The sequence below is a fragment of the Podarcis vaucheri genome (assembly GCF_965113315.1).
Source record: "Podarcis vaucheri genome assembly, chromosome: 3".
Taxonomy (NCBI): Eukaryota; Metazoa; Chordata; class Lepidosauria; order Squamata; family Lacertidae; genus Podarcis; species Podarcis vaucheri.
This window is the reverse complement of record NC_138761.1, coordinates 16,613,000-16,629,799: the sequence shown is the minus strand read 5'-3', so window position 1 is coordinate 16,629,799 and position 16,800 is coordinate 16,613,000. Positions and strand designations below refer to the sequence as shown.

Sequence of the window (16,800 nt, the reverse complement as noted above, 5' to 3'; positions counted from 1 at the left end):
GTCCCTTCCAACTCTAGGATTCTATGGTTTGTGTCCTCCCAAGATGCCCACAGTGCAACCCTATGGAGAGGCTACTTCGTGCGACAGGTTTTCCTTCCCAAGTCAGCTCAGTAGTGCGATTCTGGCCCTCCCTGCTGGGAAGCAAGGCCCGCCAAATTCAAGGGTCGCTCGCAGCCCAAGCCCGTGGAGAAAAGGGCCTCCCCTCCAGGCATTAGCCCAGCCAGCGAAGCCCCAGCTCCGGCCTTTTGTGTTCCCAGCCCTGGGGGGGAAAAATCTACGGCTGCCATGGCAACGCAGCCCCGCTGCATTCTGGGAGGCGTCGTCCATCGCCGCGGCCCGTGGGGGAGACCCCGTAGCCACTGAGCCGAACCGCTATAGAAGACGCCTCGCGCACGGCGACCAGGGCGCCGGTTACCATGGCGACAGTAGCGGCGCGCGCGCGCAGAGGTCGCCGGCAATCACATGTTCCGCCCCGACTTCCGTTGGCCGGCCGCCGTCCGCGAGAAAACGGGGAGCGGACGTTTATGGTTCAAGCCCCGCTCCCCTCACCCGGCAGTGCCTACTGCGGCAGGGACACTTTCACGTCGCCTGCTTCCCCCCTCCCTCCCGACCCGCTCCCTTTCCCCCCTTTTCAACCGCCGCTGGTCGGGTAGGGGATCCAAGATGGCGGACCGGCGGGCGCCGGGCCGAGGCTGCGCGGTGACGTCAGCGCGCCAGCTCCGCCCGAACCCGGAAGTGCGTCTCCCGCTGTGGGCTGAGCGGCGGCGGGGCGGCTCTGCGGATAGCGGGTCTCCCCGTCCCTCAGCCGCGCCTGCGGTGAGCGGCCATGGCGGCGGCTGCCGAGCTGCAAGGGAAGTACCAGAAGCTGGCTCAGGAGTATTCCAAGGTATGGGGCCGCGCCGCCGCCCCTCGACGCGGAGGCCTCCTCGCGGGGCTCCCTCGTAGCGACGCCCCCGCCCCAGGTCCCTTCATGCTGAGGGGACCCTCGCGAGGGTACGGGAGCCCCGCAGGGTCAGTTTTCGCGGACCCCGCTCGCCTCCGCCCTGGCTCAGTCCTGTTGCAGCCGGGGAGAGACGGGCGCGGAATGACAGGTCTCTCCTCCCGTGGGAAGTGCTGGGCTACCTCGGGCAAGCAGAGAGGTTTATTTGGGGGTGAAGGACCAAGGCTCAGTTGCAGCGCACATGTTTGGCGTGCAGAAGGCTTCAGTCCTTCGCAGTTCCAGGTGGTTGTTTTAATTAACGGAAGCTGCTCGCATTTGAGAGCTCCTGCACATTGTAGCAGACGGTACTGGGCTAGATGGGCAAATAGTATGGCAGGTTGCTATTATTATTATTCTTGAATTTATATACCGCCCTATACCCAGAGTTCTCAGGGCAGTTCACAGAGCAAAATCAAAATATAGTATAAAACCAGAAAATATAAAATCAAAATAAAAGCAACCCAGTAACCGCCTCCAACCCCCCCCCCCCCATTTTAAAAGGGCATAAGAGGTTCCTGAGTGTGTACAGTGGATGCTCGGTTTGCAAACGTGATCCGTGCGGGAGGCACATTTGTAACCCACAGCACCGTGTCTGTGCATGGCGAGTTGCAATTTGGCGCTTCTGTGCATGTGCAAAGCGCGATTTAGCGCTTCTGCGCATGCGTGGCCGTCAAAACCAGGAAGTAACCTGTTCTGGTACTTCTGGGTTTCAGCGCATCCATAACCCGAAAAAACGCAACCTGAAGCGTCTGTAACCGGAGGTATGACTGTACCTGCAAATCGGCATGGTGCGGGGAGCCAGGGGTCAGCAGTTAAAGGTTCCTGGATCAAATCCAGCCTGTTGGTACTTGCCCATCCCAAGGCAGAAGGGAGAATGTAGGGGGGATGGCAGATACACATACCTCCCCCCCCCCTTTTTCAGAGATGAGGATATGGCTGTCAATAGCCACTAGCCAGAAAAGCTTACATTTTGTCTTCACTGTTGGAGGCGAGTATGTTTCTCAAAAGCAGGTGCTGAAAATCGCAACTGAGCAGAGCACTGTTGCACTCAGGTCCTGCCTGTGGATTTTCCATAAGCTTCTGGTAGGCCACTGTGAGAATAGGATGCTGAATTAGATGGGCTCCTAAGATCTTTGCATTCCTTGCAGGGGGACAGCTAGGTGCTGAATAAAGAGTATACTTTCTGCACAGCTGCTTTCTTGCATTCACTGTAATGGTGGCTGTTGTTTTCTGTTTTGTGTACTTAGGGAATATTAATGCAGGAGCTGTCCATACCAGCCCTTAGTGCTGATACAGTGCTGGGGCTGTTGCCTTTTACAAAGCAGTTGCTTGTCCTGCAAAAAAACAACAAAGTGATTACTGTATCCTTAGGCACTTTCATATGCATGGGTGTGCTCTGCTAGCCCTTGTATATTAAAAATATCAATAAAAAGCATTTTAAAAGCTTAGTAGCATCTTAAAATCTAACTAGCTTTTATGATGTAAATTTTCATTGACTGAAGTGTTAAAAAGTCCTATTTGTGATACTAACAATTTTTACAGGGTTGATGCTGAAGCTCTTCGATGTGACAATCTCCCTCTTATAATATGACCAATGACTTCTAATTCTGACACCAACATTTGTGTGTTAATTCCACAGCAGCAAGTCTACACTATCGGTACACTACATGCTTCCATAGTTCAGTTTCTCAGGAGATGCACACATACACATATGAATATTTGTTTTGAGATACTTCCTGCTACCAGTCTCTCTTGGTAGTGATACAGATTCTCTGTCATGAGGAAGTATATATACTTCCTTAGTGCTAGTTTTGAAGTGCCATCTGTTTTTCCTGTCTTTTCAACATCTTCTGCTATTAATATTGAGACAGAGTGTCCCCTGCACACAGGGCTAACTTGAAGTTGCTTCTTTGCACTTAAGAGTAATAGTCTCTTATTAGTATAGTGATGCCCTCCTTGGTAGTGAGAGTTACCAGCTATAGATTACGTGGATCTCTTGATTCTCCTGTCCAGATACAACTTTTTCTTTTTAACATTGCTGCTGAATTATTGCTATCCTTCATATTTTTTGTCTTTAGTGTTGGTGAGATGTTCAGTCAGACTTCCCTTTTTCTCCCTACTTCCCTAGCACATCTGATTCATTCCTTAAGGCAGAGCTCTCCAAACTTTTCATGTTGGTGACACTTTTTAGACATGCATCATTTCGCGATGCAGTAATTCAGTTTTGCTAGCAAACCGGAGGTTAAACTAACCCCTTCTTTCCAACCCCAGGAGGAGCGCAAGGAATGTTCACATTACACACCCACATATCGACACAGTTTGGAAAGCGCTGCCTTAAGGCTTCCATCTACAACAGCTGAGAGGAAGAGATAATGGCAGTGATTCTAACAGTGCCTAATGAAAAAAGACAGAGCTCAGGTTTGCCTGAATCAAGACCCCCTATCCTAAGTACTATACCTAACTACTAGGTACATGAGACTACTATGGCCATTCAGTGATAGATAACGTGGGTTAGAAGAGTTTGCTTTCACCCCCAAAGGCATGGTCTCCCAAGATGGATGCCAACAGAAGAGATGAACGTGTTTGGAGCAAAACATACACTGGTAATCCTATAGATCAGGCTCGTTCAACTTCCAAGAGTCTGCAATCTACTCCCAGTATAAAAAACAACTGGCTGTGATCTACCCATTGTCATAGTCAGTTGAGCTTTTTTAAGGTGAGGACTGACCTAACTTGTTGAGCTTTTTTTTGGGATCAATAAGGACTGCACGGGCGCAGTTGACCAGGGACATGCACGCGATCGGCAGTAGATCGTGATTGACCTGTTGGACATGCCTGCTATACATAAAGAAGCACCACTATGTGTTGTAGTGTGGAAATAAGAAACAAAACAGTTAATGTGTCTTTTGCATGCCACGTCAGTTGGGAAAGTAATTTGTCGTTTAAATGCCTTGTTCACCGGTGTCATTAATATTTTATCAAAATAAGCACTAAAATTCATTTTCCTAGTTGTGTAAATATGCACACAAAGGAACACCGGCTATCAAATGCACTCCCATTCTGAAAAGCTTGAAGTGGGATTTGGACTCTTTCCGCCACCATCCCCCAAAGAGAAAATGTTTGATTTTTTTGAAGAGCAAGGACAGCCTGTTTTAATGTTTGGTATGATTTTAAAAACTGCAATTTAAATGAAACATTGCAAGTGTCGTGTACTGCTGCTGTTGAATGTTTCCTACATCAGCTTCGTTAACGAGTAACTCCTGAATGTCTGCTGAGGAACGCTGTGTGTTGATGGGGATTCTAGGGACATTTTCTAGTCAGCGCCTTGTGTGTCAATGCACAGACCTGCTGCATTTTGTGATAGTTGCATGTGAACTTAGAACACAGCCCACACAACATTCCCCTGCACCTTCATATTGAAGAGAAAGACCAGTTGCAGCAGGCAATATATTTTTCAGGGAGCCATACTTATTACTATCCATCTGATTGGGGATTTGGAACCATTGATAGGCAACTGAAGTGACCGATTCCAAGTCAGATCACCAGTCGGTCCAGCTCAGTTTTGTCTACCCTCACTGCTAAAGGCTCTTCACGGTTTCAGGCAGAGAAACTTGCCCAGCTCCACCTGGGGATGTCAGGGGTTGAACTTAGGACCTTCTGCAGCAGAGCATGTGTTCTGCTACTGAGATGGAGACCTTCCCTGGTAAATAGTTTGCAGATCATTCTGTGGTGGTGTCACTTCTGAGTCCAGTAGAGCCGCAAAGCTCCTGATTCTTCTACTTCAAAAATCACTGGGCTACTGAAACACACTGTGAACCAATGCCATCAAATTCTCCATGGAGGCAATATCTCCAGACCTTTTGTAGCTAAAAGTACTTTAGCAACCACAATCAGATTTGCACTGGAAGTTCTCTGTTTTTAGCTTGGCAATGCCCTTCGCATCTTGAAAAAATTAGGTGGCTAAATTGACTTGCTCAAGTCTAAAATTTAATTTAGATTCTATATTATGAGCTTACAAATAACGTTTATGCTTTTTCTGTGGTCCTCTGAGTGTGCTGCTTATTTTCCTAGAGAAAGGCAAGATTTTGCAGGTGGCTAATGATCAGCTCGATGCAACCTCATTGCTTCATCACTGAGTTAATGATTTCTCAATGTCTCTCTTTTGCAGCTTCGAGCTCAGAACCATGTACTGAAAAAGGGTGTGGTGGATGAGCAAGCAAATTCAGCATCACTGAAGGTATGCTTTTCAAACAATGAAGTGAAAATGAGCTTGATTCTGACATTTACTGCTTGCTTACATGACACAGTTCTGTGCAGATCTGCCTTGTTTGTACAGGGTTGGCACTAGCTCCATGTCATGCATACATTCAAGGGCCAGGCTGCTTTTTTGTTGACATATTGAACCTTGGACCTTCTGCATGCAAGGCAGATGCCCTACCTCTGAGTTGCTTAAAATAGCAATAGCAAAATACCTAAGGTTGCTTAAAATAGATGCTACTAGTTAAGAATTCAAATTCCTTTATTTCTCTTATGCTGGGTTTTCATTTCAGAATTTCAGTCTTTTATTCCAGTATTGCACTGCGGACTGGATGCCCTGTAAAGACAGGGGATGGGAAGTGTTCTTTCTTTAAAAAATTAGCACAGCTTCCTGTTTTGTAAAAAAGAAAATCTTGTCGGAATCTATTGTGATAAAACTGCTTCTCCCAAACGTAGGAACAACTGAAAATGAAGGACCAGTCGCTCAGAAAGCTGCAGCAGGAAATGGACAGTCTGACCTTTCGAAACCAACAGCTGGCAAAGAGGGTGGAGCTGCTTCAGGATGAACTTGTCCTAAGTGAATCTAAAGGCAAGAAGAACAAGGTGGGTACCTACCTGAATCAACCTGTGCAAGTATTTTTGTGAAGCAGCATTTTCCCAGCCTTCTGTTGGTTGAGGTATAACCTCCTGAAGTATCAGGCTTTGCTCTTGGATCCGAAAATAAATTTCTTCGTGAGCTGTTGTTTGGGTCAGGGAGCACGGCCGACTCTGTGACATGGCAGAATTACCCACCTCCAGCAGTTGGAGGACTAGTTCAGAGGGCAAGGCAGAGGAATGACACATGCAGAGGGGCAGTGGGGAACCTCTTCTATGAATGTGTCCCGTTGGCTCATAGAAGTCTGTATTTATTGAGGCTAGAGTAACCACCTTCACATACTGTAAATATGGGTAGGATTGCTTTGTGAAAATATCAGTTTCTTTTGGTGCACCAGGATGAAGTGGCTGGTCCAAGGTCACCTAGGAAGTGTTTCTTGAAAGCAGGGTTTCCCAGGCAAAGAGCTGACAAGTAATCAGGTGGCATCAGCTGATGTTCCTCCTCACTGCCATCACCCTTTTCTCCCTTATCCACTTGAGGCCAGAAGGAGAAGGAGGGTAAGCAAGTGAGGTGCCATGGTCAGATTCAAGGGACTTGAATTTAGGCCTCAGCAGGTGCCTCTGGCGTCTGCCCTGTTTGGCATTCCCGGTTACTGCTTGGTCTTCTCTGCTCTTCCTGTTAGATACTGATAATGCAATCTTAATGCATATTTAATCTGAAGGTAGCCCCACTATGCTCTTTGGGTATTGCTCCAAGGTAATTGTGTATTGGGTTGCTGTCTAAGAGGTTTCTTTCCAGCTGCATTATCTGATTACCCCCCCCCCTTCTCTCTCTGTCACTATTTTAGTATTTGATGTGTCCTAAAATGGACTTTGTCCATGGAGTTTTCTTGGCAGGGATACTGGAGTGGTCTGCTAGTTCCTGCTCCAGGTGGATCACGTTTAGTCAAAACTCTCCACTATGACCTGTCCATCTTGGGTGGCCCTGCACGGCATAGCTCATAGCTTCTCTGAGTTATTCAAGCCCCTTCGCCACGGCAAGGCAGTGATCCATGAAGGAGTGTCTTGTGGAAGACAGGCGTGCCTGGTGTGTTCTAGTCCATGGGGTCACAAAGAGTCGGACACGACTAAATGACTAAACATCAACAAAAAAAATGGACTGGTTATTTATTACAATTATACCAAGCCCTTCCTCTGAGGAACCCTGAGTACTATATTATGCTTGATTCCCAGGCACTTATCTGGGCAGTGCCCAGGACTGGACCCCCTTAGCTTGAGCAACAAAACTGCATAATGTGCCTTCTTGCCATTTGATGCAATCTCTGAAAGCAGATGTTGCCAGATTAGTTGAAGCCAGTTCGTTGCTCGTTTCCTGCTTCTCATTAAATCGTTATGACTAGCACATTTTATAGAACCCGTGGTGCAGGATCTTCAATAAAAGCAAGAGGAGGAAGCAAGCCAAGCATTGCCCGCATTCTCTCCGTTGTACAATTGAGGAAGTGAGAAATTGCACAAAATTATGGCAGACAGCAAAATAGATAAAGGGAAAGTTAGGAGCGTGGGGTTCCCTCAAAGGTTGATGTGCTGCCATAGAGAACTGGAACTGGGAGCTCTGGGTTCATGAGTCCATGTTGCTCGCTGCTTCCGTGAAACTGTGGCCATCCAGATGTTGCTGAACTACAACTCCCAACTTTGGCCATGCTTGCTGGGGCTGCTGGGAGCTGTAGTCCAGCAACATCTGGAGGGCCAACGGCTCTCCATACCTAGCCTAACCTATTCAGGGAAGAGCTAGTGTCAATGACTGAGGAGCTGAGCTACTGATCAGGAAGTCCCAAGTTGAAAACTCACACTCTACTCCATTCTATAGTAACTCTAAAGAAATCCCATGTATGAAAACCGTAAGCAGTTCCAATATTTTGCTGTACTAACTATCCACAGGAGCTATGATTATGGAGTAGTCTTTAAGTACATTCAGTAAGCAGGAATGCTTTTGCTTTCTTTTAGAAGACCGGCGAACCCGCATCCCAGTTAAGCCAAGAACAGAAAAACGTATTTGATGAAGACCTTCAGAAGAAAATAGAAGAGAATGAGCGGCTGCATATTCAGGTGTGTAATTTGGTAGTACACAGTATATTCTACGGCTATTTAAATTCCATGGCAACTTGTACAGGAGGGAGTGCCATTGTGATGCCCATGTGCCCACAGAGGCCTTCTCTGGCACCCACAGGAGTCCCTCCCCTGCCCCCTGCCTAAAATTAGGCATGAAAGAAACATATTGTAGCAAATAAAAAAGGTTGCATTGTGGACTTGGTTATGGTGTTTGTGTAAGTGTGTGTGTTGCCCACAACAGTTTATCCAGTTTGGAAAAGGTGTCCACCAAAAAAGGTTAGCAACCCCGGGTGTCTTTTAGGTAAGATTGGCCAATTTGTTCAGTGACTCTGCTGTGTTTCGAAATACTTTGGTTTGTGCCCATGAACTCTGGTAGTCCACAGGAGCAGTGCTCTCTAGAAATGTATAACTTCTAAGAAACATTAAACAACAGAATGACCATCTGCCTTGTGCTAGTTCTGCATTTTGGAACTTTGTTTCTCACAGTGTCCTGACTTGACTGTTTCAAGATGCCCGGCTTTCTTTGAATCCAAAAAATGCCAAATTTGTACTAAGTGAATGCAAGATCATAGAATCAGAACAAATCCAGTATCCTCCAACTTAGGGGTGAGAAATCTGAGGCCCAGAGGCTACGTATGGATCTCCAAGCCTCTCTGTCTGGCCCCCTGGACTCCCCAGGCCACCCTCCTCCCTGACTCTGCTTTACACCCACCTCCAGCACTTTTGCATGCTCTTGAACTCTGACAGTGACTCTTGCTTGCCTGGGTGGAGAACAGAGAGAGAGGAGCGTGTGTAGAAACTAGCCTACTGTACCAAGGTGAAAATTTACATTCATTGCTCTGCCCACTTTTGGCTGAGGTCCTGCTCAGAAGAGAATGTAACCCTCTGGCTGAAAAAAGATTCCACACTTCTGATCTAGTCCAAGCCCATTGTGCTTCCCCTGGGGGGAGACACCTTGCCCCGGTCATCAACTCTTTCTCTCCTCTGGAGTCATAAAACATTTCTCTGTTGCTTTGGAGGGTAGGGAAGAGATGCAGGAAAGACTGTGGGGCTATTTTGCCGTTTTATTTCACTAACAAAAATTATACACTGCTTTATTGTAAAAACAAAAAGCAAAAACCTCTAAGCATTTCACAAGCATATGTTTTGTCCCCATTTCTCTTTCCCTCTCGCCTTTTCCCAAGTAGTTTCTGGACTTGGAGACCAGAGGGAGCAGAGACAAAAGGTGCACATATGGAATAGTCTCTTCATCTTTTTGTGTCTTTTTCGAGCAAAAGCAGCTCAAGTGAGGAGAGGGAATTAGTAGCTGAATCCTCTCTTCCTCCTTCCCAGGGAAAAGCTTGAGATGAGTGCCAGAGTCTGCTGTCTGCTGCTGGCTATTCCTTGTAGAGATGAAATGTTGGCTTAAGGGCAGGGAGCTCACTGGTAAAACTAGTTGCTAACAAGTGGCATGTATAACATGTGGCTTTCACTGCCTTACTGAAGTCGTTTGCCCTAAATGCATCTTTTGGTGTCTCTGCTGTTTGGATAATGCATAGATTGATCTGTGGCTGGCTGGTCTCCTGTCTTCTGGAAAGAGGCTTGGGCTACATCATCTTTCAGTTTTTCTTCACTGACCAGCCTTTGCTGTACACATAGCTTAACAGTAGAGCACCTGCTTTCAATGCAAAAGGTCCCAGGTTAAATCCTCGGCGTCTCCAGGTAGGGCTGGGGAAAACTCTTGGCTGAAACCCTGGAGAGCCCCCGCCAGTCACAAAACACAATTCTAAGCTAGGTGGATCAATAGTCTGACTCTGTAAGGCAGCTTCGTTCCTATGTAATCTGCAATGGCCATGACCCCTTCACCTGGCATAGGTCCCTGTCTTCCTGACTAGACACATTTACTAGCCATGCTACCTCTCCTTTCTCATCAATGCTCTAGTGATAACCAAAATACCTCCAAATTTAATGCTCAGAAAGCTATGTACATTTAAGCTTACTCCGTTTGCACACCAGCTTCTTGCATTCTTTCTCATTTCCAGACTCTGGTCAAATTGTTTCTGCAGTATTTTTTTCCCCTTAGTTGCTCCTTTTTCAGCTTAAAACTAAGTTCCCCCCTGCAGAAAGGGAGCAAAGGCTTCCAAGAAGACAGTTTGTTGCAGGTGCCTATAGATTAGCACCTGTGGTCTCAGTGGAGCCAGATAACTCTTTTCTTGCTGCTGTGCACAAAGTTATTTTTGTGTAAATGTGTATTTGCTCTTAAATGCATTAGGAACTCTTAAAGTAAAACAAAAACAAAAAACGGGCATGGCTATTGCTCCCTCCATCTCAGTTCCTCATTGTTTAAATTTACTGAATGTCCATTTTTGAGGGGTATATCCCCATTTTTTCTTTATAACAACTCTGTGCTGTAAGCTGTGATGTAGTGACTGGCCCAGAAAGCTTCATGGTTGAGCCGAATTTGAATCTGGCTCTCCCCGTTATATGTCCAGTACCACATGGACCCTCCCTTTACATTAAAAAATTCTTAATTTTAATTTTTTGCTGAATGTGATTTGTTTTTCCTCTTCAGCACTGGATCTAATAATTGCTGGTATTTCATTAATTTTTTTTTAATCTACTTTTCCTGTTTGCAGGAGAGCTAATTCAGAAGCAAAGCTTCTCCATGTTTTCAGTGTATGTGCCTGTCCAGCTTCCAAAGACAGACAAGGCTAGAGATTTTGGTAGTTGTGGAGGAAGTACTCAGATGTTATACTTGGTGGGGGGTGGGGGTGGAACGGGGGGGGGAATTAATGATAAAGGGTTTTTTAAAAAAATCCAAGAAGGTGAGAAACCAGATACAGTGGTGCCCCACAAGACGAATGCCTCGCAAGACGGAAAACCCGCTAGACGAAAGGGTTTTCCATTTTTGAGCTGCTTCGCAAGACGAATTTCCCTATGGGCTTGCTTCGCAAGACGAAAACGTCTTGCGAGTGTTCCGATTTTTCCCCGCTTCCCCCCCTTTTGCTAAGCCGCTAATAGCCTTTTAGCCGCTAAGCCTTTAATAGCCGCTAAACCGCTAATAGCGCTAAGCCGCTAAGCCGCTAATAGGGTTGCTTCGCAAGACGAAAAAACCGCTAGATGAAGAGACTCGCGGAACAGATTATTTTCGTCTTGCGAGGCACCACTGTATTTAAATTGTGTGAATTTTCATCATCTGTATTTGAAGGATTCAGTATTGGGTCATGTCAGCATTAGATAATCTGTGATTAGGAGCTCCTGTGATTTTTACAAAAGTGGGTATAAGCAGCAGGGGTGTAGTGGTATACGTAGGTTTATATAGCTTCAGAGGGATTAATGCCTTGATCCTTATCTGTTTTCTCCCCCCCCCCGTCACTTATATTAACTTAATAAAAAACAAAACCACAGGAGAATCTGAGCACAAATGCCCTGAATCACATCTAGTTTGGCCCTCTCTTGTTTTTTCCCCAGTTCAAGAGCCAACATACTAGTATAGTAGAAATGTACAACTTACAAAGTAAGAGTCTTCGGCCTATGACGTTCCTGGAAACAATGGTGCCAGAAATTATGAGCTGCAGCCCTAGGGCATGTGCTTGTTTCAGTGTAGCCTTGGATCTGAGCTGCCAGCCCTTCCCTGGGTGATGCTCTGTGACGTCAGGCTCTCCCTTCTTGTTTCAGTTCTTTGAAGCCAATGAGAAACACAATCTTTTGGAAACTGAGCTGAGGAGCAAGCTGGAGGTCTTGGAGATGGAGGCAGCGCAGCACCAAGCTGTGGTGGATGGCCTCACTCGGAAGTACATGGACACAATAGAGAAATTGCAAAGCGATAAAGCCAAGTTAGAAGTAAGTATCAAAGCTGTGTGTCCCCCTGTCCTAGATCTCAGACCATCAAGGCCTATCCATCTCATATGTTGTTGGCCTCTTTGGGACTGGGAAAATTCTTCCTTTTTCAATCAATGTTTTATTTGCAGGTTGAGTGACTGTTTTAATTATACTTGTGTTCTTAAATTCTTTTACCTGGTGCTGATGTAACTAATTGTTTTTGGTTTGATTGTTCTTGTTGTCATTCAGCAGTGATTTCTGTGCTCTTCGGGGCAGAACTTTGCTTCATAAATGCTTAAAGTAATAAGACATACTCAAAATCTTTGTGTGGAGTTGGTTGTGCAAATAGCTATTGACAGCTCTGTTTTCCCTACTTACCTTTAGATCAAATCTCAAACGCTAGAGAGAGAGGCCAAGGACTGCAGGGTTCGAACAGAAGAATGGTAATGCTCTTGATCTCTTTAAAAAATAAAGACGTGATTAGGAATTCCATTTTATTGAGGCATATAGTGTTGTAAAACAATTATTGCTTCGTTGTCACCTTACCATGGGCATGGGCGTAAGGAGCAACCTTATACGGAGTCCGACCAGTTCTCACGTGTTATTAATTAAGGTACCCTGTAGGTCCAGGGTAGGGACGCGGGTGGCGCTGTGGTCTAAACCACTGAGCCTAGGGCTTCCTGATCAGAAGGTCGGAACTTTGAATCCCCACAATGGGGTGAGCTCCCATTGCTCGGTCCCTGCTCCTGCCAACCTAGCAGTTCGAAAGCACGTCAAAGTGGAAGTAGATAAATAGGTACCGCTGCGGCGGGAAGGTAAACAGCGTTTCTGTGCACTGCTCTGGTTTTGCCAGAAGCGGCTTAGTTATGCTGGCCACATGACCCGAAAAAACTGCTGACAAACGTCGGCTCCCTTGGCCAGTAAAGCGAGATGAGCGCCACAGCCCCAGAGTCATCTGCGACTGGCCTTAACTGTCAGGGGTCCTTTACTTTTTTATATATATATAGGTCCAGGGTGGGGAAATCTTTGCCTACCAGGGGGTCCAGTTTGGCCCATCAGGATTTTTCCCATACTCACCTGCCCATCATCAGCTGACATAACCGGTGAAACTTCATGGGAAATGTATGGATTTGGTTTTTTCAGCTTCAAGTAAGCACCCCAAAACCCAATAGTTAATGTTGTTGCCTTATTTTTATCACCCAGCCAGCAGCAGTTAAAGCACCTTCATGCGGACTTGAGCAGCAGATTGGGGGAGTCCTTGAACATCATCAGTGAAAAGGTTCCTTTCAATGATACCAGTAGGTACTGCATGGATTACCTTTGTTGTGTGCTAAAAAGAAGCTATAGAAAACTGAAAAGCTGAGATTTCACCATTCCAATTCATCAAAAATAATTGAACTTAGTTTTGCCCAGTCAGCAACCAGGCTGGAATTATGCTTGATAAGGCACACAGGCTGCCGCTGAAAATGGCAGTGCTGTGTTAAATTTCCATCTCCGTTTCTGTAGTGTTTAGTACAACTTAACCAATGTATGGATGTAATTACCCAATTTTTTTGCCTATGCCAGCAAATCTGGAACCGGGGTAGTGAAACGTACGCAGTAATTGCACCAAGACAGGTACAGGTACCTGTTAAGTGATGGGCAGGGCAAGGCGACAGATAGCTCTCTCTCATGCACAGTCTTCTGGGAATGGCATAACCTTCTACATACAATCACATGAGGGATGATGCAGTGAAAATTGCTGTTAGGGCAGGGTGGCTGGGGGTAATCAAACAATTGCTGGCTACAGAATGAGCCACTGAATGGTGCTTGTCTTCTGTATTATTCCTTCATTAACATTAAAAGTAAAGGCTTGTTCCTATCCCCCTCCCATGCCAAGAGATGCAGTTCCAGGGGGCACATCAGAGAAAAGTCCTGAGCCGCTTGTTTATCCTCTGCGGCTTGCTTGAATAGCTGAAACCATCCATTGCTTGGGGCTTTTTGTACCTAAGACTCATCCACTTTCTACATACCCACCCTCTAAAGACACAGGCCGGCAACCCATGGTCTTCCCTGTACTTCCCAGCTTTGTGTTAGCCACTGCTTTGTTGTATTCCTGTTTATGAGAGCATATAAATGAGTGGGAGAGGCTGGAGACATCCCAGAGAGAGGTAGACTCTCTGCTATGAATGTGAATGAATGAGAGAGGGGAGAAAAAGGGGTGTTCCTGCCAACATTGGCTTTTGCAGGCCCCAATCACTTTTCTCAAGGGAATGCAGTCTCCGTTCCCATAATAGTTGCCTGCCCTTGCCCTTAGGGTCAGGAATGCTCTTGTAAACTGGCTGTTGTGCTCTAAGTTCAGATTGTTAATGGCACCTAGATAGGTATTTACTTTAGATGCTCCTCGTATCCCGGTAGACAGTTCCTAAGCTTTGGTGGTTGGGTTTTTTTTAAGGCTAGCTTGTTGGGAATTAAGCCAGTTTTGGGTTTAGGTTTAATTGTCTTTTATTTCCCCAATTTAGCTTTGACGTGGCTGGGCATTTTATAAGTTGTCTTGAATTTATTGTTACCACCTGAGCATCCAGAAACATAGTTAGCTTACGGTGACAAGGTGTGTGGCAAATGTTGCAAGTCTGCCAAGCGGAACTACTGAAATAGATGCTTGTCTTATGGATTAATGCCTACCATTAATTTAGGTGTCTCATTTGCATTGCTTACAAAGAAATCCATGTGCCTAATATAAATGGATTTGTGCACTGTATTTGCTAAAAAACTGAGCTGTAAATTAGGAAGTTCTCAATTTAAATTTCAGTTTTTTGTAGCCTTAAGGTGGCCTTCCATTTACTTATATGGATATTCCTGACCTACCTGGTATTTGAGACAGAAAAGTGGGTTATAGTTTTAACAATATCATGCTACTATATTGTTGAAAAAGAACTTTAGAAATCCTAAGGTGATTGGGGTTGAAATGTGTTATTCCGTAATGACATACGCACCTGCCAATATCCTATTCATTTATTTGAATTTTTAGCCTTTACTAGCTCTAGGAGTCAGACGTTCAGCTTGAAAAAGATGTTTCTCTGTTCTTGAATGGCTTAAGAGTCTAAAGCAATGCAGGAGGATCGGAGAGAGAAAATAATTGCTGTAATACTTTGATTCTTTTCGTAGGGTCTAGCCAGTATAATGCTTTGAATGTGCCATTACACAGTAGAAGGCGGCAGGTGAGTAATAAACCTAAATTATTAACCTAAAAAGTTCGCAATATCTTTGGCTTAAGGCTTTGGGACGGTGCAGAGAAAATAATAGAACCATAGAACTGTAAAGCTGGGATGCTGGTTCTCTCTTAGATATGAGTGGAAAAAAGTAAGAAGCAAAGTGGGAGGAGGAACATTTTAATATCCAATGCATTTCGGACTTCTCAGGCACCTCATCAGGGACTGAAGTTCAGTCTTTTGTTATACTGTCTTCAATTTCCTCATACTGTGGAAGATCATACAAGAGATTCAACTTCTGTATTTGAAGTTTACACATTTGAACCTGAGAGATCTGAAACATGTTGGATATTAAGCATTTTTTTCAAAGTCCTTTGCTTCTTGCCCACCCTTTATTGCCATTTGCCTGGGGTTTCCCATCTTGCCAGATCTTGGTTAATGCCTCCCAAGTATTCATGACTGCAGAAGGGGGGATTTACGTAAAAGCTGTTGGTAGCAATTTGACATAAGAGTCAAAAGAGCAGCCACCTTTCTTTTCTTTTTTTTTAATCATGTTTATTAGAATTTCCAATAAAAACAGAATAAGAAAAATAAGAAAGAAAGATAAAAGAGAAAAAGAAACAGAAAAACAAATTTAAACCCTTCCTTTCATAACCTTCTTTCTGGGACTTCCTCCTTCCCCTCCCGACTGTATTCCCCTTTCCTTAAGTTGGTTCCACAAGCTCTCATTCCCAAATTAAACCTAATACATTTTACTCATAAGCCAATTTAAATTTACACAATCTTAACAACGTTCCTTATCTTAAAATAATACACAATTTTCCCCCCAAGATCAGTTCTCGTTTCCTTCCACGAGTTCCCTCGTTCTTAAAAAAGATAAAAAGTAAGACAAAAACATATAAGGTCAAAGTTGTAAAGAATATAGGATAGAAAATATAGGAAAGTTCAAAAAATCGATTACATAGCCTTTGGATTCTAAGATTCCCCCTCCCTTCCCCGGTTTAGATTCCCCATGTCCATCTATCTGTATGTTGTCGGCCTGGAGGTCTTAAGTCCACAGCCAAAATTTTATCTCAGTCCATCTTGCCGGTTTTCTTTGAATTTAGTTATTTTAGTAATGTTTAACTTCAAAAGTCCAGTCTAATAAAGGCCTTTGGTTTTCCTTGATCATTTGTTGCTCCTCTGATTATTCTTTCCATGTCGTAGTTAGTCCTTTGCTCTTTTATTTCTTGCTTTTCTCAGGTTTCTATCTTGTTCAGCTGTTAAAACATTCTTGTTCCAAAATTTAGTGTCTCTACAGAGGTTTGTTATTCAGGGACAAAGACTTACGTCCAGTTCCTTTCTTGCTTCAATAGAAGATTCTATTGTATTATAGTCACCTCTGTAGACAAAATAATATTTCAGTTTTACAGCTTTCCCAGGAGATAAGACCTGTGTACATCCCAGAGTAGTTTTCCACATACGACACTTGTAATGTCCCAAAACCCCTCTAGGGGGGTTGCAATAACTTTGTATCCTCTAAACCAAAAGTCAAATTGTTGTTTCTTCTTCCCTGGCAGTTTATGTCCATATTTGTATCAAATTGTAACAAAATTCACCAGCAGAAAACTTGTAACAAAATCCTCTTTATATTCTCTAGCTTTGACAGCTCCCTTGACAGCTGTCAAATTCTCCATCTCTCTTCACCAGGCTCTCCGAATCACCCCGGTTCCCAGGGGGGGGGGTAGCCTTTTTCCTCTCACCCTCCTCTCTTCTCCTCCAGCACAGTTCTTGTAATTCAGATCGTGGAATTAATAATTTTTATCATCAATAAAATTCTGAATCGGTCTTGGTTTCTCAGTCCTTGTTTTAGCATGTTTACAATCAGGG

General features: G+C 44.7%; 1 protein-coding gene and 1 long non-coding RNA gene across 4 annotated transcripts in view; one reads left to right on the top strand and one right to left on the bottom strand.

Moving 5' to 3' along the window:
- The window catches only part of LOC309529703, a 151,744-nt gene that overhangs the window by 73,832 nt on the left and 61,112 nt on the right, over window positions 1–16,800 (bottom strand). The window lies entirely within an intron of this gene.
- Window positions 733–16,800, top strand: part of PPP1R21 (protein phosphatase 1 regulatory subunit 21) — a 39,665-nt gene continuing 23,597 nt past the window's right edge. Inside the window, exons 1-8 of one of the 3 annotated variants that reach the window (XM_082217494.1) lie at window positions 733–886; window positions 5,148–5,216; window positions 5,693–5,839; window positions 7,835–7,936; window positions 11,597–11,761; window positions 12,125–12,183; window positions 12,944–13,038; window positions 14,888–14,940. In XM_082217494.1, coding sequence (XP_082073620.1) covers window positions 827–886; window positions 5,148–5,216; window positions 5,693–5,839; window positions 7,835–7,936; window positions 11,597–11,761; window positions 12,125–12,183; window positions 12,944–13,038; window positions 14,888–14,940 — 750 coding nt within the window. In that variant the 5' untranslated portion in view covers window positions 733–826. Of the gene's footprint in view, window positions 887–1,069; window positions 1,223–5,147; window positions 5,217–5,692; window positions 5,840–7,834; window positions 7,937–11,596; window positions 11,762–12,124; window positions 12,184–12,943; window positions 13,039–14,887; window positions 14,941–16,800 lie in introns of those variants that run through there. The other 2 variants (XM_082217493.1, XM_082217492.1) reach the window with 2 other exon arrangements.